At 41.8% G+C, this 22,002-nt stretch overlaps 1 protein-coding gene across 1 annotated transcript in view; it reads right to left on the minus strand.

The window, feature by feature from the left end:
* The window catches only part of EVC2 (EvC ciliary complex subunit 2), a 209,103-nt gene that overhangs the window by 9,215 nt on the left and 177,886 nt on the right, over positions 1–22,002 (minus strand). The window contains exons 17-19 of the mRNA XM_006163194.3: positions 15,265–15,492; positions 6,996–7,210; positions 4,895–4,982 (exon numbers count right to left, since the gene is read on the minus strand). Coding sequence (XP_006163256.1) covers positions 4,895–4,982; positions 6,996–7,210; positions 15,265–15,492 — 531 coding nt within the window. The remainder of the gene's footprint in view (positions 1–4,894; positions 4,983–6,995; positions 7,211–15,264; positions 15,493–22,002) is intronic.

Raw genomic sequence — 22,002 nt, forward strand, 5'->3', positions numbered from 1 at the left:
AAAAAAAAAAGAGAAGAGGATAGAGAAAGATAGCAAGTGAACAATAGAGGGGATGTTAGTGAGAAACAGATATGGTTTATTATCTGTTGAAGATGACGTGTATAGTATTCTCAACTGGACTGGTCTGGGAAGTATTTCATGATGGGTGAAGTCTTTTAACAAGCAAAATGAGAAATAGTGATTGACTGTTTTAAAAAATTATAATAATAATAATTATTGGGAAATGCATGGAAAAGACTTTGAATGATAAAGCGGGGAGATTGATGTCTCTGTATTGACTGACATGCATGGCATTCCCTTTTGAAAAAGCAATGGAAGTCAATGTAAAGTTATATGTAATCCAATGTAATATAAAGACGATTATGATGATAATAAAAATTAAAAAAAAAGAATACATGTAAACACATGAAATCGGTGATGGAACTGTGTGCCACACGGAGCAAAAAATGACACTGGCAATTCAGTATGTACTTCTAAGAATAAAAACATCTATGCAACATAATGTAACGTTCGATGCTGAAGAAGATGACTAAGTCTATATTATATACTGTTAGCGTGCCTTGAAAAGCCATTCTGTACCCCACTGAGATGTACAATTACATGTAAACCAGAAATCACAATTAAAAAAAAGATTCACTGAAGAAAATTAAAAAGTAAAGACAGCTGGAGAGACTGTTTCCCAGCTCTTTTCTTCTTGCTCAAACACAGGCATGCAGCTGGAGCTGTAAGAAGGAACGGGGAAAAGAATCACAGAACATGACCCTAATCACTGACTTCCTGAAGCTGAGTCCGCAAGCACCTATCTCCAGATTACTTGAGATCAGCGTAAACCATGGTCAGAAGTCATGTTTCCTGGGACCAGCAGTTAGTGTAATGTCTATGTCACTGGACTTCCATGTGGTCGACTGCAGTTTGAGTTCCGGACCTGGTGGCTTAAACTCACGCTGGGCCCATGGCATGCGTGCCCAAGATCCCAAGAGGAGAACGGAGGAGAAGGGATTGTGGCGTGGCCATCCGCCCTGGGGGTGATTTCTCGCTTTCTCTCTCTCTCTCTGTCCGGCGAGCATACATGCCCTATAGAAAAAACCTCTCCAAAAAAAAAAAGAAGAAGTCACGTTTCCTAGTTCTCACAGTCACTAAGGAGCACAGGAAGCCAACTTGGTGTGTATATCAAACACAATTTAGCACAAGTTGGGTAAATGCTCTTCATATGGCTTTGAGCACACAGCCTTGGGGCTCTGTCTCAGAAGGGAGCATTATAACCCTGGCTGTGGAAAAGGAATGTCAACCATCTAACTCAGAATGCTGAAACATGGGGTTCAACCTCATCGGCCTTTTGCTCTGGCCCCATTTTCTCTTACCAATTCTGTTCTTGGTGGAACCAACTCTTTGTATATAAAATATTTAAAGTAAGGAAGCTGCAGGAGAAGATGACTGTCTCCACAGGAATTAAAGTTCCTTGTAATTTTCACCTGTTGGAAGAACTTTAAGGAGGACAAAAAGAAGTAGGTGATGGTACAGTTAGCTGGGGCCTTGCAGATGATGAAGATACGACACAAGGTGGACAGGCATGATTATCGGGCTACCGAGGACGGATTATGAAAACAGAATATGTAGCCCAAAAGTAAAATATGGACCTAAATACCCAGAAGCTCCTCCATCAGTTAGATTTGTAACAAAAATTAATATGAATAGAATAAATAATTCCAGTGGGATGGTGGATGCACAGAGAATACCAGTGTTAGCAAACTGGCAAAACTCTTACAGCATTGAGGTTGTCCTTCAAGAGCTACAACGTCTAATGATGTCCAAGGAAAATATGAAGCTTCCACAGCCAGAAAGGTAAATATACAACAATTAATTTTAGCAGATCTCAAATTTGTCTTAAATCAACCATCTTCTACTCATTTAAATGTCTTGATTAAATATCACAATGCAAACACCCACACATTAAGTAAAAGAATTCCCGCTGGTAAACATGACTGGACATTTTTAAGACTATATTTAATATCTGTATACCCATTATATTTTCAGGTAACAAGAGGGAAAATGCAGCACAGGTTTTTTTCTCTTGTTAAGACGCTGTCATTTAAATGTGAGCCTGGAGTACTCTAAGTGGAATTGGAGTTTTCAAGATGAAAGCATGGTGAGAAGTGTCGGACGGCAGTGGTGCAAGCATGTGTGTTTCTGAAAAGCAAAACATCTCCAGAAGGAAAAACAGAAATGGTATGATGTATCCATCTTGCTTAGTGAAACAGCTGCAGTTGAAATTAAGATAGCAGGTATAATGAATACTGTCGCAAACTGTACATTTTTGAAGTCGTGTTGATACTATGTCCAGGATTGTTTTAATACGTGTAGTTATAATTTTAAAAGTGTTGGGGGATAGGGACCAGCAGTTAGCGTAATGGCTATGTCGCTGGACTCCCACGTAGTCGACCGCGGTTCAAGTCCCTGACCCGGTGGCTTAAACTCATGCCGGGCACGTGTGCGTGCATGCCCAGGATCCCGAGAGGAGAATGGAGGAGAAGGGATTGCAGCGTGGCCATCACCCCTGGGGGGTGATTTCTCGCTTTCTGTCTCTCTGTCTCTCTCTGTCTGTCTAGCAAACGCACGCGCCCTATAGTAAAAAAATCTCTCAAAAAAAAAATGTTGGGGGGTGTACTGAGGAGTTTCTGTTAAAAGCTTTTCCTGTGTGCTATATGTAATAGACATGGTAAATATTTGTTTACAGTTTTATTTAACAAACCATGTCTTTAAGTTTAAATGAAGTCAATAAAGAGGAAATAAGTGTATGGATATGTAATTTTGAGATTAAAGTTATTCTTAAAATGTAAATAAAATGCAGGAAAAAATAAAAAAGAAGAATGTCTGAGTGCCTGTAGTCACGTTTCCTAGTTCTCACAGTCACTAAGGAGCACAGGAAGCCAACTTGGTGTGTATATCAAACACAATTTAGCACAAGTTGGGTAAATGCTCTTCATATGGCTTTGAGCACACAGCCTTGGGGCTCTGTCTCAGAAGGGAGCATTATAACCCTGGCTGTGGAAAAGGAATGTCAACCATCTAACTCAGAATGCTGAAACATGGGGTTCAACCTCATCGGCCTTTTGCTCTGGCCCCATTTTCTCTTACCAATTCTGTTCTTGGTGGAACCAACTCTTTGTATATAAAATATTTAAAGTAAGGAAGCTGCAGGAGAAGATGACTGTCTCCACAGGAATTAAAGTTCCTTGTAATTTTCACCTGTTGGAAGAACTTTAAGGAGGACAAAAAGAAGTAGGTGATGGTACAGTTAGCTGGGGCCTTGCAGATGATGAAGATACGACACAAGGTGGACAGGCATGATTATCGGGCTACCGAGGACGGATTATGAAAACAGAATATGTAGCCCAAAAGTAAAATATGGACCTAAATACCCAGAAGCTCCTCCATCAGTTAGATTTGTAACAAAAATTAATATGAATAGAATAAATAATTCCAGTGGGATGGTGGATGCACAGAGAATACCAGTGTTAGCAAACTGGCAAAACTCTTACAGCATTGAGGTTGTCCTTCAAGAGCTACAACGTCTAATGATGTCCAAGGAAAATATGAAGCTTCCACAGCCAGAAAGGTAAATATACAACAATTAATTTTAGCAGATCTCAAATTTGTCTTAAATCAACCATCTTCTACTCATTTAAATGTCTTGATTAAATATCACAATGCAAACACCCACACATTAAGTAAAAGAATTCCCGCTGGTAAACATGACTGGACATTTTTAAGACTATATTTAATATCTGTATACCCATTATATTTTCAGGTAACAAGAGGGAAAATGCAGCACAGGTTTTTTTCTCTTGTTAAGACGCTGTCATTTAAATGTGAGCCTGGAGTACTCTAAGTGGAATTGGAGTTTTCAAGATGAAAGCATGGTGAGAAGTGTCGGACGGCAGTGGTGCAAGCATGTGTGTTTCTGAAAAGCAAAACATCTCCAGAAGGAAAAACAGAAATGGTATGATGTATCCATCTTGCTTAGTGAAACAGCTGCAGTTGAAATTAAGATAGCAGGTATAATGAATACTGTCGCAAACTGTACATTTTTGAAGTCGTGTTGATACTATGTCCAGGATTGTTTTAATACGTGTAGTTATAATTTTAAAAGTGTTGGGGGATAGGGACCAGCAGTTAGCGTAATGGCTATGTCGCTGGACTCCCACGTAGTCGACCGCGGTTCAAGTCCCTGACCCGGTGGCTTAAACTCATGCCGGGCACGTGTGCGTGCATGCCCAGGATCCCGAGAGGAGAATGGAGGAGAAGGGATTGCAGCGTGGCCATCACCCCTGGGGGGTGATTTCTCGCTTTCTGTCTCTCTGTCTCTCTCTGTCTGTCTAGCAAACGCACGCGCCCTATAGTAAAAAAATCTCTCAAAAAAAAAATGTTGGGGGGTGTACTGAGGAGTTTCTGTTAAAAGCTTTTCCTGTGTGCTATATGTAATAGACATGGTAAATATTTGTTTACAGTTTTATTTAACAAACCATGTCTTTAAGTTTAAATGAAGTCAATAAAGAGGAAATAAGTGTATGGATATGTAATTTTGAGATTAAAGTTATTCTTAAAATGTAAATAAAATGCAGGAAAAAATAAAAAAGAAGAATGTCTGAGTGCCTGTTGATCATAGAAAGGAAACTACTAGGGCAGTAACCTTACCGTAGTTGCTGCCATTACCCTGACTGGGCACCCTCTGCTTGCTGGGTCCCGGGCCAGGGCCTTGTCACAAGTCTACTCTGCAGTTCCCGAGGCTGGCTTTGTCATCTCCACCCAACTGGTTAGAAAACATGGATTCCAAGAAAAGGTGCAGGGACGTGCAGGCAAGGGCAGGCTCAGCACACGGCAAACACTTCCTTACCTGGCTGCACAGGGCCACAAAGGTGTCCATTTCCATATTTTCTAGCAAATCTTCCAAGATGACACTGTTCTGTTGCTCCTCTCTCAAACTAGAGTGAGCATAAAATCCACGTGAGTCAGTTCTCTTTTAAAGTGATATTATGAGAGGACAGTCTAGTTAGATAACAAAGAATCACCAGTCTAACACATGTGATTTTTTTTTTTAAGATCCATACAAAGAGTTGGCCAAAGAGGATGTCTACTTGCCTAGACTCCTTCTAACATACCCTAACAGAGAGGATTCACTAGGAAGGAGGGCTCTTCAAGGTGAGCCAAGGGAGGCTTCTCTATAGCTGGGCAGGCTGAGCCATGGTCTCACTTTGAGACTCTGCTTCGGTCCTCACAGCCGTGATTAGGAAGACCACGCTCTGAGTCTGCAGCTACCGTGTGTCTTTGCATTGAAGCAAACCAAAAGTGGTCCTGGCTCTGGTCACAAGTCCAGGTGGCACCTTTTCACATAAGGTTTCCTAACTTCCAACTTAGCCAACAACTGCTGGCATCATGGATCTACCCCATATTAAACCAACCCTCCTCAGGCACAACTCAAAACAAAAACTTGATCACAAGTGATCTCTTCCAGGGAGCACATAAATATTACATGCCCTCAAGTCTTAGCCTCAATCAAATCAACACCCCCAAGAACTTCCCCCTGACCACACAGCTTCAGTCCCCCTTAGGCAATGATTTCAGTGGAACAAATTGCATTTTGATTTGTGTTTACACAGAAAAGTATATCAAATAAATTAAAATCACCTGTAAATTCATCATCCAGAAATCACATTCATTAAAATTTGGTCTATTTCCAATTAATTTGTGTGTTTGCATCCTGTCATTTCCACATTAATATTACATTCATGGTGGAAAATTATGAAGCTGTTAAAGTTCTTAATGCCACAGGCAAAGGTTAATTTCTAATATTAGTTGAAAAAGAATTCAAAGAAGAAACTTGAGGATTGGGGTTTTGTTTTGAAATGTTATAAAAGCAATAATTAAAATACAATGTTGAGCAAGCAGGTGGCATGGTGGTTAAAGTGCTGGACTCTCATATGGCCAACCATGGTTCAAATCCTGCAGTTGGTGACTTGCTTCTCACTGTTCTCCCTAAGTCAAATGTAAGAATAATAATAAATGAATAAAAGTAAATAAGTAATCATATTTAAAAAGTTAATAAAAAAAAAAGTACTATGGGCGCTGGCAGGTGGTGTGGTGGTTGAGGTGCTGGATTCCCACATGGTTGACCATAGTTTGAGTCCTGGACCCAGCAGCTTGCTTTCTCTCTTTCTCTATTTCTCTAATTAAAATAATAATAATAATGGTGAATAAAATTAAATAAAATAATTATTTAAGATAAAAGTACTATGTTTATGTGAAATATGAATAAGTCCTATAAGCTATTGAAAGGGTTCATTGTCTTGTGCCAATACCAATCTCTGTTTTTTTGTTTTTATTTATTTATTTGGAGAGGTTTTTTCTACAGGATGCATGGGCTAGCCAGAGAGACAGAAAGTGAGAAATCATCCCCCAAGGGGAGATGGCCACACCGCAATCCTTTCTCCTCCATTCTCCTCTTGGATGTTGGGCATGCATGCATACGCGCCTGGCGTGAGTTTGAGCTACCAGGTCTGGGACTTGAACCACAGTGGGCTATATGGGAGTACAGCGACATAGCCATTACTCCAACTGCTGGTCCCTAATCCCTGGTTTTGATCATGGGCTAAGATTATGTAAGATGTTGCCAACTGGTGAAAATTGGATGAAGTGTCCAGGGACTTCTCTCTACTATTTTTCAACTGTAAGTCTGCAATTAATTAAAAATAAAACGTTTTTAAATGTAATGTTTCATAAAAGTTTAATTATAATTAAAATTAAAAAAAAAAAACATGTAGAGAGAACGGTATCGGCAAATAAATATGCTCCAAAGCTAGCAGATCATGCCTGAGCACTGGGGTGATCGCTTAGATAAGAGAGAGCCCAGGTGGTGATGCCTACTGAGTTGGAGAAGCAGGTTCCCCAGGCCTGCAGGGGGAATAGATACCACCCAGGGCATGGGGCACGTGGCCTACCTTTGCTCATGTTGCTCCAGTAACTTCTGTCCCTTGCTCAGGGCTTGCCGCAGGACCGCAGAGATCTGCCTTTCAGGTTCCATCTCTCCAGGCTCATTCAGCAGCCCAGGCCCATCGGCCACCCACTGCTGCCAGCTCTCTAGGGCCTGCTGCTGCTGGGCTGCCTCCTGCTGGGCCAGCTGGTCCTCCAGCTTCCTTTCCAACTCCTGGAGATCCTGCACTCAGAGAGGGCAGGTGGTGAGTCCCACCGCAAAAGGCAGGTAGACTGCAGGACAATTTCTGATCTCCACAGCATGGCACTGGAAGCCTGGCAAGACCTGGTCCTGCCTGACTCCTGCATCTGGCCATGCCAGACTATGGATTATGACTGCACTGCCCTCATCTGACATGCCCACTTGCCACTCCTGTCCGATTTTTCCCAGTAACCAGAAATCACTACCCTGTGTTTTTTGTTTGGTTGTTTTTGCTAGAGTGTGAGTTTCTGAGGGCAGGGTTGTGTTTCCCTCTCCCCATCTGCACCATGCTTGGCAGCTGGCACCTGTCCCTAGCACATTGTGGAGCACCTGCATGCAGCCACCACATTTGAAAGCACGGTGGGACACAGCATCATGGCTAATACCAATGATAATTACAGCACACCAGGCTCTGTTCTAAGTGCTCACATATTTTAATTAGATTAAATCATCATAACACTTCAGAATACAAACTTTTATTTCTCTTTATTATAAATGAGGAAATTGAGGCAGAGAGAGTTAAAGTAATTTGCCAAGTGATGCAACTACTAAGCGAAAGAGCCAGAATGTTTGGCCAAGCAAGTTGGCTCTGGGGTCTATGTTAACTACTGGGCTATCCAGCTTCTCAGCCAAACAGAAGAAATCTGCATCCTTGTGCTGCCAGAATTAGATCATCCCAGCACAGGTGACCGTCCACAGTCACCTTAGGTAAGTAGGTGGAATAGGCAGGAGAGTCTCAGGCCGTGGAAAACGCAACATATTTAACTCATTATTCACCAGATGAGCCAGTACAGTAAATGGAAGTGAAGGGAGAGGATAGAGTTTAACCCTAAAAGGCAGTAGAAGAATCAGGGATGGTGGTTCTTGATCTTCCTAAAATAAGTACAAAATGGTTTGCCTTTCTGCAGAGGTGCCAAAGTTTGCATCAAATTGTCAAAAGGGTTTTGAAAGAAGCCTCTGAAAGATACAGATTAGGGCTGCTAACACGCTGAGATTTATGCTTTAGATCATCCCTCGAGTCACGGCACCCTCAATGGAAACACAGCCCAACACAGTTTCCAACACTGTGTTCTGACAAGCTGTAAGCAAGGCCAGGAGCCTGAATCAGAGGCCACATTTCTATGGAGGTCAGCACCAGCCCACCCCCAGCCCACTGTGTAGGGAAGGAAGTCTCGAACCCAAATCTGTCAGTGTCACCAGGGAAAGCAGTGGAGCACAGAGCTGGCTTTCTGAGTACTAGCTGAGCTCATCTGGAACACACATCAGGTGGGAATGTGTCCTGTAGTAATGATCTGCTGATGGCAAATTCTCCCAGAATTTTAGTCCTGTCCCCAACCCCCACCACACCCTGAACACCTGCCTGCCTCTTAGCACAACTGGAATTCAAAACAGTTCTAAAACTGTCTTCCTTAATGACTGCTTTCCTCAAGGGACTTTTTTTGGGGGGAGGAGAGATATTTTTGCTATAGAGCTTGCCAGAGAGAGCGTGACAGACAGAGAGACAAGAAAACAAGAAATCCGCCCCTCACCGGGGAGGGCCACACCACACTCCCTTCTCCTCCATTCTCCTTTCAGGATTTTGGGCACGCATGCACATTCACCTGGTGTGAGTTTTACGCTGCCAGGTCCAAGATCTGAACTGTGGTCGACTACGTGGGAGTTCAGCGACATTAACTATTACGTCATCTGCTGGTTCCTCTCACTGGATTCAAATGCTGAGGTGAGGGACTCTGGGACTGTAACTGACGTGTTTATTTTTCCCCAGCAGCGATCACAGCCCTGGTTCATGGTAGACGTGATGGTAGTCATAATGATGGTGATAGTGATAATCATGGCAGTTAGCATTTACTAAATGCCTATTCTGTGCTGGATTTCACTCAGAGTATTTTTATGCAAATTAGTTTATTTAATTTTTACGAAATAACACAAGGTAGGAATCTATAGCATTCAATAGAAAAGTACCTGAGGTAATAAAAAAAAGGATAAGTTAAGTCTGAAATCACAGAGCTGGGCAAAAGGCACAGGCAGGAGTGATTTCAAGTTTCTCTGATTCTGCTCTATTGCCATCTCTCAGCTCTATTGCCTCAATAAGGCAGTTCAAAGATATCTGATGAATGAACAAACAGACAGACAGATGATGACGATGATGGTAGGTGGATGAATGGATGGATGGATGAATGAATGGATAAAAAAATAGGTTAGTTGGTACACAGGTAGGTAAGTAGGTAGATCAATAGAATTCTAAGCCTTTTATTGGGCATGAGGTATTTTGAGGTGAATGAGACGCGGCTCCTAGATTCTGAAAACTCAGTCTAGTAGGGATATAGCTATGCAAGCCCAGTTAAATGTGCTATCACAAAGATTAGAGATGGAAGGTTATAGAAGCACAAACTGAACTGAGATGACCAACCCTGCCCTAAGGAATCCATGGTTGGCTTCAGAGGGGAGCAACATTTGGGCTTGTCTTAGAACACAGACAGGTGTGTGAAAGGAGGTGCAGCAGAAGCATTCTAGGTAGTTGTCCCTCAAAGGATGGACACTTGAATGTGTCTCAAGTGCTCAGGGAGCAGCGAGAAGGTCCAGGGCTAGAACACAGAACCCAAGGGTGGAGTGGTTGGAGGTGAGATTTTAAAATATGGGGCTGGGAGATGGGCAGTGAACAAGTGCTTTTATTCTTCAGAAACATTCCTTTGGTAACAGTGTGGAAGGGAGACTAGATCAGAGTGAAGGAGAGAGGTAGACACTGGCATTAAGCTGAGGGCATGAGCTTTAGAAACAGAGGTCTCCAGTCTGCTTTCCAACTGTGGGAGCTTGGTGAATGCCTTAACCTTCCTAAGCCTCAGCAACTTCGTCTGCAGAGTAGATATAAAATGCCATGGGTTGGAGATAAGGTTTAAACACTTAACACAATGCCCTGGTAGAATGAGATCTCAACCACTGTTAGCTCGCATTCATGTTATTTCTGTTTTTCAGGTCTGGATAATCAGAGCAGTGAAGCTGGGTGGCAGAGGTTGGAAGTGAGAAAACTCAGGCAGAATCAATAGATGGGATGCCTAGAGGCAGGCGGGCAGGAAGGCAGAGAGAAGAATGGAGGAAGATGCCTGGGCCAGCCTTGGGAAAGTGGATGCACGGCAATTTAACCTGAAATGCAAATTCAGTGGATACAGTTAGTCTGGGGTCACATTATCTGTTAGGAGGAAGTTCACTCTATTTAAATTTGTCCATCATTGCAAGGTGGCCCCATGATCCAATTAGGCCTTGCATATGTTCCGATTTTATAGAATGAGTCTAAATCTTCCATCAAATGAGGTAAACTTAATACAGTTTTCGTAGGAGTCTTTTCTTCTAAAGCATCTCATTTCATGCTTTTTTAATTCTCCTGGATGTTTAACAGCTTAAAAGCCCATTTCCAATAGAAAACTGGTTTACACAGAATGATCAAATTGCAGAGTGAAAGTCGAGTATCTGGAGCAAAACAACATGCTTGTCTTTCCTCCAATTCAAAGGAAGAAAATAGTGCATGATAATCATTGCCTTTCCACCAATTTAACAGTAGAATATCATCTGATTTATTTTCAGTTGCTCCCAATTCGAGACACATTGACTCTTCTAAACCAGCTAGAAATAGGACACTATGATGTTACTCAAAAGATAAAATGGAAAATGTAAGTGTTGTATTTCCCCAATTACTAAAGGAAATCATATTCTCAAGTAAAAAGTATCATTAGGTATCTTAAGGCTGAGGATGTTTCTTGGGCACTTACAATGGGTAGTGAGAGAGAGAGAGAGAAAGAAAAAGTGAAAGATCACCCCCCACCCCCCAGTGGGGAGGGCCATGCCACAGTCCCTTCTCTTCTGAACTGAAAGCCAGAGGCTCCTAGTGTCTCGCTCTGCTCGTGGTTCACTCCCTGACCTTGGACCTGCCCTTCCTTCTGAAAGCTCTAAGGGGAGGCTCCATACCTTGAGCTCTCCTTCCCCCTCGCTCTTTGCCCTATCTCCCTGAGACCCAGCTGCTAGTCTAGCTGGGCCCATGAACATCTCCTGATCATTTCCTTCACCTCATGAAAGTGGCCTACAGCAGGGTCCTTTTCAGAGGTCTACACATTCCTCCCACATTAATATCACAAGATTAGGAGCACTAAACCCTAAACATCCTCTGCTGACTCTTGTTAATTGATAAGATGACCTTTTATTGTAACCTTCAAGCAAGGTATGTACAAACCGCACCCCTATCTTGGTGACCAGGAATCTGCGTTGGTCTTTAATTGGCTCATGAATGCTTTCTTCTTACCGTAGGTAACCGAGCCTATGCTCAGGACAGCACAGGCATTCTCCACGTGGCCGTTAGTGGAGCATAAGCAAACTCGCGTCTGGCCCTGCTGGACCTTCTGGTGTGCTCTTTGGAATCAGTAAAGATAATGGGCAAGCCCTCTCAGATTCCGGGCTTCCCCAGACCCGCCTCACCTCTTCCATCTGGAATTCAGGGCAGCAGACCACCTCCATACTAACCAGCTGTAAGTGTGGGTTTTGGCTAAGGGCTCTGTTGAGGATTCCTCCTGTTTTCAATTTGCTGAGGACTTGTATCTTGAATGAGTGTTAAACTCAATAAAATATTTATTCTATATGTCCTGAAATGAGCATATCAGGTTTTTTGCTCCTTTAATCTGTTAGTTAGATGAATTTCTAAATGGATGTTGTAAACTTGAACCAATTGTATAGTCCTGGGAGAAACCCAATCTAACTATGACATATTAATTTTTTATAGATTATGTTCATAATATTTTGTTTACAAATTGTATGTCTCTATCCAAAGTAAGATTGAATTGCGATTGTTCTTTCTGGTACCATTCATACCTGGTTTTGGTGTCAAGGTTATTCAGTCATAAAATGAGTTCACACATATTCTCTCTTTTTCTAACACCAGAAAATAGTTATATATGAGATTAACAAAATAAAGTTGGTGAAGCTGACTTATAAAGCTATTGAGGTTGAGTGCTTTTATATGTGTGTTGGGAGACTTTAAGATACTGAACCAACTTTCATGGAACCTGGACTCCACAGACTTTTTGTCTATTTGAGTCAATTTTCATGATTTATATTGTTGTAGAAAATTTCCCATTTCATGTTAGCTCTCAAATTTACCTACATAAAACTGCTCATCTTTCAAATACACCTATATAAAGCTGCTGACTGCATTCTCTTATTTTTTTTAAAACTACTGCATCCATTGTTATGTTATTGCTTTTTATTTTCTTGACATTATTCAAGAATTATTTCCTTAATGGTCAGTTTGGTCAGAGATTTGTATATTTTATTAGATTAATTTCCAACACATTCAAGTTTTCACTTTATTGTCTCTGCATATGGTAGTTTTGTTTTTATTTATGCTGTGATATTTGTTTTATTTATGCTGTTTCTTTCTTCTATTTTCTACAGGTTAATTAGTTGTTGTTTCTGCCCTAACTTTTCATATGATCTTAATTATTATGAGCCTTTCTTCTGTACTTTTCGCTCTCTCTCTTTAATTTTTAGTTCTTGCTATAAGGCATATATGCTTACCAAAGAGAGACACACAGAGAGAGAGAGAAAGGAAAAGTGAGAGATCACCCCCCAGTGGGGAGGGCCATGCCACAGTCCCTTCTCTTCTAGTCTTCTCAGGATTTGGGGCACACATGCACGCATGCCTGGCATGATTTCCAAGCTGCCAAGTCTGGGATTCAAACTACACAGTTGGCATGTGGGATCCAGCCACCTTAACCTCCATGCCACCTCTGGTGCACTCTTCTTTTCTGATTGATATAAGTTTAGGGCATAATTTTCTCTGCACAACTATTCTAGCTGAATTTCACACATTTAGATATGTCCTAGTTACATTATTTTTCTTTTCTATGTATTTTTAAATTTCCATTATGATTTCTTTGGACCATGAATTATTCATAAGCTTGATTTAAAATTTTCGAAGTCCAAAGTTGGACATTTGTAATTCCAGTAGTCTTTTCTTATCTGTGGTTTCTCTTTCCATGGCTTTAGTTTCTGTAGTTTCAGTTACCCGCAATCAGCTATGGTCTAAAATATTAAATAGAAAACTCCAGAAATGAACAATTCATAAGCTTTACCTCACTTGCCATTCTGAGTAACATAATGAGACCTTGCATTGTTCTGGCCTGTCTTGCCTAAGACGTGAAACATCCCTCGTCCAGAGTAGACACTCGGTAATGCTATCTGTCTGGTAACACTTCCTGTCCGTTAGTCACTTAATAGCCATCTCACCTTTCAGATTAAAAAACAAAACAAAAAGCAGTTTAAATAGGATTCTGTAGTTTCAGGTATTCATTGGGGGTTTAGGAAGATACTCTCCCACAGATTAGGGGAGACTACTGTACCTTTTAAGAACTGATTTAAACATAATTACCATTGTCAAAAGGTGATCAAATGACATTATAGAGTCAATGATTTTGTGTAAAATATGTTCTTTAGTGTGTGCTAAAGAATTAAGAATTGACTGTGAGATTCTGTATATGTACATTAAAACCAACAGGTGGCTTGGTAGTTAAGGCGCTGGACCTGGTGGCTTAAAAAACACTCTGACACATGTATGTGAATGCCCAGAACCCTGAGAGGACACTGGAGGAGAAGGAACTGAGGACACTGGAGGAGAAGGGATTGAAGACACTGGAGGAGAAGGGATTGAGGCATAGCCATCCCCTTGAGGGGTCATTTCTCACTTTTCCTCTCTCTCTGTCTCTCCAGTGAGTGTATGTATCCTATGAAAAAAATTTAAAAAATATTAAAAATAAATAAATCCATCTTACATGCCCTACTACATGCATGTCAATTTGTATTTCATTTGATTAACCAATCAACCACTCAAAGACATGTGCTGAAATGTCCCACTATGATGAGAGACACAGACAGAAAGAGAGAGGGAAAGTGAGAAATGGCATACCACAATCCCTTCTCTTCCATTCTCCTTTTGGGATTTGGGACATGGATACACACGTGCCTGGTATGTTTTGAAAGCAGCCATGTCTGGAACTCAAACCATGCTGTCCGGCTACTTTTCAAAGGAAGTATGATAACTTGTTTTGGCTATCTCAACTGATACAGTCTATGAATGTAAGAATGTAAGTTCATAGATCAAAGTAAAAAAAAAAAAAAGATCAATTTGTGGCACCTTTCATTTATTAGCCATGTGCTCTGCACAAAGAGCCATGTACTAAATCTTAATTTCTTTCTCTGAGAACTGAGCAAAATAACAGTACCCACCTCACAGCATGGCTCAATAATTAATTAATGTACAGCAAAGAGCATAATTGTAAAGCAGCATAAAATTGCAACTTATTATTAACCATGCTTAAATGATAATCTTAAGAAGTATAATTAGGTAAAGAATTACTCATGCTTACATAAGAGCATGTCATTCACATCTTAATATTGCTTGCCTGTCCCAGACTAGGTGCTCTGTAAGTATGAGGTGCTTTTTCCTCACTGTAAGTAATTCTTATAATAATTGGTAATATGTAAAATGCTAAAATCAACACATAAGGGACCTAAGACTACTAGTCATCAAAAGAGTTATTACCACGTCTTTTGTTTTATAGATATAATTCTTGCAATTTGGGGAAAAAAAGCAGCATCTAAGAATAATGGTGATAACTACAATTATGAACATAATAAATAATCTAACCTGTCTTCATATTTAGGAGGCCATTAATTAAAAGATATACTACTGCTTTGTGTGGCACTATGAAAGACACAATACTGCGAACTGCACCGTGACACAAGTCATTGCTTAGAAGATGCATGCCAGTTTCGGAGATGTTAACATTCAGAAGCGTGCTTCTCAGAGGCACTGAAATGGAGCCTTCTTGAATTGAGAGTGTAAAGTGCTCTCACATAAGTCACTTCGCCTAATCCTCACCACAACCCTGTGGCAAAGGCAGGACAGGTGATTGTAGCCCATTCCAGGGTGGAAGAAACAGGCAAGTGCCAGAAAGACCAAGGGATGATGGCGGCCAACCCCTCCCTGCTCTCACCGGATTGTGTGACTCCAGGATCTGAGTGCAGGCTGACTTGGTGAGGGTCTCCGTCACACTCAGCTCCTCAAGGAGCAAGTCCTGGATGCTGAGGAGGGCAGTGTATGCAGACAGGGTCTCTGTCACCCGGGCCGCCTTCTGGAACTGCAGAGCAACCAGCGACTCGGCGAAGCGTCCTTCCTGGGCCTCCAGCTGCTGCACTCTCTCCCGCAGTAATTCTCCTCGGACCTGGGAGGGACCAACCCAAGAGTGGAAGGGGGAGAGCAGCCTTTCAGAGGGTTATCATGAAGAAGCACTGGCTATCAGGAGGGACCAACTGATGGCAACAAGGGAGTCTGCTCATAAAGACTATGGGGACTTTGGGGCCTAGCTGTCATTCCTTCCATATTTATCGGCCTCAGGCTAAATCAAATCTCACTGCTATTCTGCTCAAAATCCTTCATAGGGTCACCATTTTCTAGAGGTTATAATCCAAATTTCTTAATCCAGGCTCCAAGACCGTTCCCATTCCTACCCCAGGCAAACTACCTCTGGAAAGATCTGATCTGTTCTGTCACCTCCCACTCACACACCCAGGACTTCAACCACTCCTAATCACTCACTGTGCCCTACACACCATGTTTCTGTGCCTGTGGTCGGTGTTCTTTGCTATGACTGAAAGGCCCTCCCATCACCACCTTCCTGAAAACCTACTCTGTCCTTCGGGTCTCTAGTTTCTAACTAGATTCTCTAGCATCTTCACTTCTCTCCTTGCTTCCCAAGTTCCATGCCTGTCTCTCAGGGCAGAACTCACTAGGACAGGAGTTCCCCTAAAGCTGGGCAGGTTTGGGCCCAGCACCCACGGGGCTCAGTAAATTATAGATGAGTGAATCTACTTACTCCACTCATTCACTCAACTGAGTAGTTCATTTCATAGTCTGTTTTTTCTCTGCTAGTACCGCCTCTAATACTTCCTGCAAAACCATTGCTACAGGTACAATGTTCTCAAATATGCTAGACGTCACCACCTGGGTCCGTAAAGGGAGTTCACCTTAAATGTGTATGCCTCTCCCCTGTGCAGGGAGCTAAAGCACCAGCCAAAATGTAGCCTGCACAAACACATTACCTCTTTGAAGTCTTTCGTTTCATCTTTAAGATCTTATAGAACTTTATTCACAATAGCCAAAAGATGGAAACAATCCAAGTGTTCATTGATGAATGAGTAGGTAAACAAAAGTGGAGTGCAACAGAATATTATCTGGCATTAAAAAGGAAGGACATTCTGACACACGCTGCAGCACGATGAGCTTTGATAACATTGTGTTAAATGAAATAAGCCAGTCACAAAAGCAGAAACATATATGATTCTACTTATATGAGGTCCCTAGTGTAGCCCAAATCATAGAGGCAGAAAGCCATGGGCTGAGGGGCGGTGGAGAGGGGAACTACGGTTTAATGAGGACAGAGTTTCAGTTTCGCAGGATGGAAAGGTTCTGGTGACGGATGGTGGGAGGGCTGCACAACACAGTGCATGTATTTAGCACCACTGAACTGCACTTTAAGTGGTTAAAATAGTAAATTAAAAAAAAAATTTATTATAAACCCCCCCCTGAAAATGTTTGTGGAATTTTATTTTATGCTATATAAACTATTTTTAATAGCCATATGTTCATAGTTAGGTATTTCAAAATAGTATGAGAAAAAATATTTGCACTAAGTTGAACCTGGCAGAGAATGACTGCCTAGGTTTGCCCCAGAATCTCCACGCACAACCCTTCTGTCCCCATCCGTGTGTCCCTTGAAGGATGCTAGTCTTGGTTTGAAAATCTCAGATTTCATCTCTGATTCCTCTTCAGGAAACACTGATGCAGAGAAGAGGCACAAAGTGGCCTAAAGAAGGCTGTAGTCTACGGACTAGGGGGAGAATTGCTCTGCCTGGGAGAACCTGCATGCAAAGGCTTGAAGAGTTGGTACTTCAAACAGGCCTTGGAGAACAGAGTACAAAGATGTGTACTGAGGACTAGCAAAGCATCACATTTTACTGCTGTGCCACCATCAGACGCCTGGTAATTTCTGAGTTACAGGCATTGTGGATTTTACCTTGTTGGGTCCTGGATATTTTGTATTTCTGTAATGATTCTTTTTCTTTTCTTTTCTTTTCTTTTTATTTATTTATTTTTTTGAGAGGTTTTTGCTATAGGGCACATATACTCACCAGAAAGACAGAGAGAGACAGAGAGACAGAAAGCGAGAAATCACCCCCCAGGAGGGATGGCCATGCTACAATCCCTTCTCCTCCATTCTCCTCTTGGGATCTTGGGTGTGCAAGCACACGTGCCTGGCATATGTTTAAGCCACTGGGTCCGGGACTCGAACGGTAGTTAACAACATGGGAATCCAGCGACATAGCCATCATGCCAACTGCTGGTCCTGATTCTTAAACTTTGTTTTGGGATGCAATTATGTTCCTTGGAAACAGGTTGATCTTTTCTAGTCATGTTTTTAATGTCTTTTAGGTGGGACCAGAGCAGAGTTTAGCTTAGGAATCATTTCACTGAGGCAAGACCATACTAAATCAAATATCCTCTGGATTATGAGGCTTATGAGTCTGGCTGAGGGAATTATCGCTACCCCAGCCCAATGTGACCACTGAGTGCTCTTCTCTATAAACCTTTGGGGTACTTCTGATGCAGTAACATGGAGGGTGCAGGGGTGATTGGGCCCAGCACTCGTAGTGAGACCCAGGTTTTTGTCCCATGTTTGGGAAGAATTAGAGATCCAGACATGTAGACGGGATAGCAAGTGGAGAGTTTATTGAAGGAGGTGGAAGGAAGATCAGAGCTCCTAAGAAGAAGGGAGGGAATCCTGAAACGGGTTGCCACTGTTTGGTTTGGGTTCTGGGTTTATATCCCTGCTGGGAGGAATCTGTGCACGTGTTCTCCTCATGGTAGGAGATCGCATGTCCTACAGGTTATGCTACACCTTAGGGTGTTCTCATAGTCGTGAGACCCTATGTAATGATGGCTAACTGGAGACTGGTTTGTTTAGAGGTTGTTAATTTGAAAAAGATCATTATCTCAGTTAACTGTGAAGGCCTGGTGATCCATACCTTGGAATTCATCCCAGAGTCAGGGATGGTCTCCCTCATCAGAAAGTGCCTTGCTCCAGTCTGGTCTCTGTGATGATGCATTTATGTTGTCTGCTGTCCTGGATTACGTCCTTTCGGCCTTTGGTCTTTTCTAATTAAGTCCCATTGCAGAGGGTCAGCAGATAATGTAAAAGCATTATCACTTCTTCCCCTGGCTCTGCACAATTTTCTCTGCACACTCAGGGCAGGTCTTGGCTGCATACTCAAGGGAACCCATGGCTAACTCCAGAGCTCCCTGTCTGTGTAGATTTTTTTTTTTTTCTGCTCTTCTGCCCTGTGAGATGCAGCTGACCTGGCTTCTAAAATTCTTAGCTCTGTTTCCTCTTTTTAGGGAGGCCCTGAAGCCCTGCCTGTGTTCATTGGTACCATGGAAAGGAACAGACTGACCAGAAGCCCTGATGCAGAAGTTCCTATAGAGATTAGGGAGAGGCCAAATAGATCACGGCTGAAAAAAAAGTGGAAAACTAAGCCAAGCTGTAAAGGTTGAGCAGACACACTGCAGAGGCCAGGGCTGCCAGGGATCAACGTAGACTTTCTCCATAGACAATGGATAGGTCTGTGGCAAGCCAGCTGAAAGTCCCTGAGCAAAGAAACAAGACTCATGGGAAGGTGACCAAGAAATGACGAGCAGTCTCCTTTATTATATGCCTGCCATGAGTTTGCATTGTTGATACCTCAGGGTGGTCTCCATCTTCCTCTCTGGAGTACCTGGTGGTTGGAGTGTCCCGTAAGGCCCAGTCCCTTGTGGGGAGGCAGGGTGGAATTAGGTGGTCCTGAGGGATAGCTTAAGTTTTATTTATGCAAATCCATGTCTAAAATGTGGGGGAAAGCTTAAAGATTTCCGTATGTGCTACAAGAAGTAGGTGGACAGGGAAATTAAAAAATGAGTTCTCCAAAATCCTTTTTCCTTCTTTGGAAAGCTTAATTTGCTAATTCCAGTGCCATGAGAATGTGTCTCTAGAGAGGGTTTAAATCCTTGTCTAAAAAACTCCTGGTAAAGGAGACAGATTTGCATTTCTATGGGGCATTAAGGACTGGCTTCATTAAATATTCAGGCTGCCTAAAGTAATAAAAATTCATTTGCAAAACAATATGCTGCTAAATACTTTATTTTAAATGAGTAATTCAAATAAGTTCCTTTTCCCCTGAAACATGTTGATTTCATAGAAGTTTGTTCTATGCACTGCAATGGTCTTTAAATGCATAACAAAACCAACTGGATAGCTGATTAAAAAGTTATTGGGAGTACAAGGAAGTCAATAAATCACACCCCTTCCTTCTTGCCCAGGTTTGGAAACAAATATAACTATTAATAGATGCATAACAGACATCAACACAAGCTCTTACTATATGAAGAATGGGGGCTTCCTGTGGGCATGCTAGCTTCCAGAGAGAGAGGAGGGAACTGAGCTAAGCCTCACTGGTCCTTCTTTAATCTCATTAATCACATAGTGCCCGCTTTTGAGAAGAATGGGGCTAGGGATGGAGAGAGGTCAGTAGTGGCACTAGCTAAGTACCACTATGTGGAAAGAAGAGATGGATCTGGAAAGAGGAATCTTGCTTCCAAACTTCAGGAGAAGAGAGCTAACAAAACACTGGTGAAATATAATTGTACATATGAAGATTTCAGTTCCAGTGGTGGCTCCTTTCAAAGAGCAGGTTGGTTTAATTTGCTTTCTGCTGGATGCATTTACTAATCAAAGAGAAATGTTTGGCAAAGAAAGTTTAATCGAGAGAAAAAGACATCTTCATGGCTCCTGAGAACTAATGATTTCAGGGAAAAAAGAAAAATGAAGATTTTCTACTGATAATTAGCCTCCAGCCCACAAACTCGAGTGGAGAGGCAAGAGGCAGGTCTTCAGAATAAGACACCTTCATGGCTCCTAAGAACCAGTAATTTCAGGGAAAAAAGAGAAATGAAGATTTTCTACTGATAATTCAGACTCCAGCCCACAAACTCGAGTGGTAGGAAGCCCCTCAAGCCTTCTCTCTGTCTCTGTTGCTATCTTTGTCTCTCTGCCTCTGTCTTCTTATTTTTTGGTAGTTTTTCCTTTATAAAATGTTTTAAGGTGAAGCATTTTCTCAGCTTTCAGCCCCTCCTTTACCTTTATCTTGTTAATAACCCCGTCTCCTCCTCCCACCCAGGAGAGGCAAGGGGCAGGCCTTCAGAAGAAGATACCTTAATGGCTCCTGAGAACTAGTAATTTCTGCACAGTTTTCTTTTTTATGCTTTTTAGAAAAAAATATTTTTTAAGGTTTTCTTCTTCTTTTTTTCTCTGTTTCTTGGTTGCTCTTTTTTCTCTGTTTCCTTTTCGTTTTTTTTTTTATCTCATCTCTCTGCTCTTCAATCTCCACTCACTGTGGTTCTAGATGGATCTAAGGAAACTATAGCCAAACATACAAATTCTATTAGGGTTAACACATTTCTCAATATCTACTGAATCTGCTGTGCAAAGGAATCAAAACGGAATGGCAAAGAGATTCCAGATCACCTCTTTCTGCACACTCCTGAACGCTCAGATTGAACGTCAAGTTTAGGAAGAAACACACCATTCATCAGATAACTAGAAATCACCACAGGGCCACAAGAAATAAGGGGAAGCAAGAAAATACCTCTCCTCCAAGGAAAAAGAATAGCTCCACTTTATTCACAGACAGTTCAATGAAAATCATGGAAACATTTGATAAAGAATTTACAATATTCATAATGGCAAAGCTAACAGAGATAGAAGAGAAGAGAGACAATGAACTGCAGAAGAGAAAGCAGAAAGGAGATGACAAGTTCCAGGAGGTGAGGAAATTCTTGCAGATCTAAAAGAGGAATTACGTACTTTCAAAAAGAATCAAATGGACCTGTTAGAGACAAAGGCTATAATACAGGAAGTCAAAATCTCCCTTGAAAGTATTAAAAGCAGACTAGATCATACAGAGAATAGAATTGATCATACAGAGAATAGAATTGCAGATGTAGAATAGAAAGTTGCAGGTCTAGAAAAATCCACCATGAAGACTGAGAAAGTGGCCAAAAAATGAGAATAATATACAAGAAATACTAGATACTATCAAATATCCGAACATCGGGATAAGTGGTATCCCAGAAGGCAAAGAGACTCATAAGGGCATTGATAATCTATTCCATGAAATCCTGCAAGAAAACTTTTCAAACCTAGAGAGGCACTCAAAGATCCAGTCCAAAGAAATACAAAGGACCCCAAATAGAATCAACCCAAGAAGATCTTCTCCAAGACACATTATAACCAGACTGACCAAAACCACATAGAAAGACAAGATACGAAGATTGGCAAGAGAGAAACGGCAAGTAACCTACAAAGGATATCCTATCAGCCTAACAGCAGACCTCTCATTGGAAACAATGCGAGCAAGGAAAGAATGGGAAAATACATTCAAAGTATTAAGGGAAAGGGAACCAGCAGTTAGCGTAATGGCTATGTCGCTGGACTCCCACGTAGTCGACCGCGGTTCGTGTCCCGGACCCGGTGGCTTAAAACTCACGCCGGGCGCGTGTGCATGCGTGCCCAAGATCCCGAGAGGAGAATGGAGGAGAAGGGATTGCGGCATGACCATCCCCCCTGGGGGGCGATTTCTCACTT

Source organism: Tupaia chinensis, unplaced genomic scaffold (assembly GCF_000334495.1).
Source record: "Tupaia chinensis unplaced genomic scaffold, TupChi_1.0 Scaffold141490_1, whole genome shotgun sequence".
Taxonomy (NCBI): domain Eukaryota; kingdom Metazoa; phylum Chordata; class Mammalia; order Scandentia; family Tupaiidae; genus Tupaia; species Tupaia belangeri.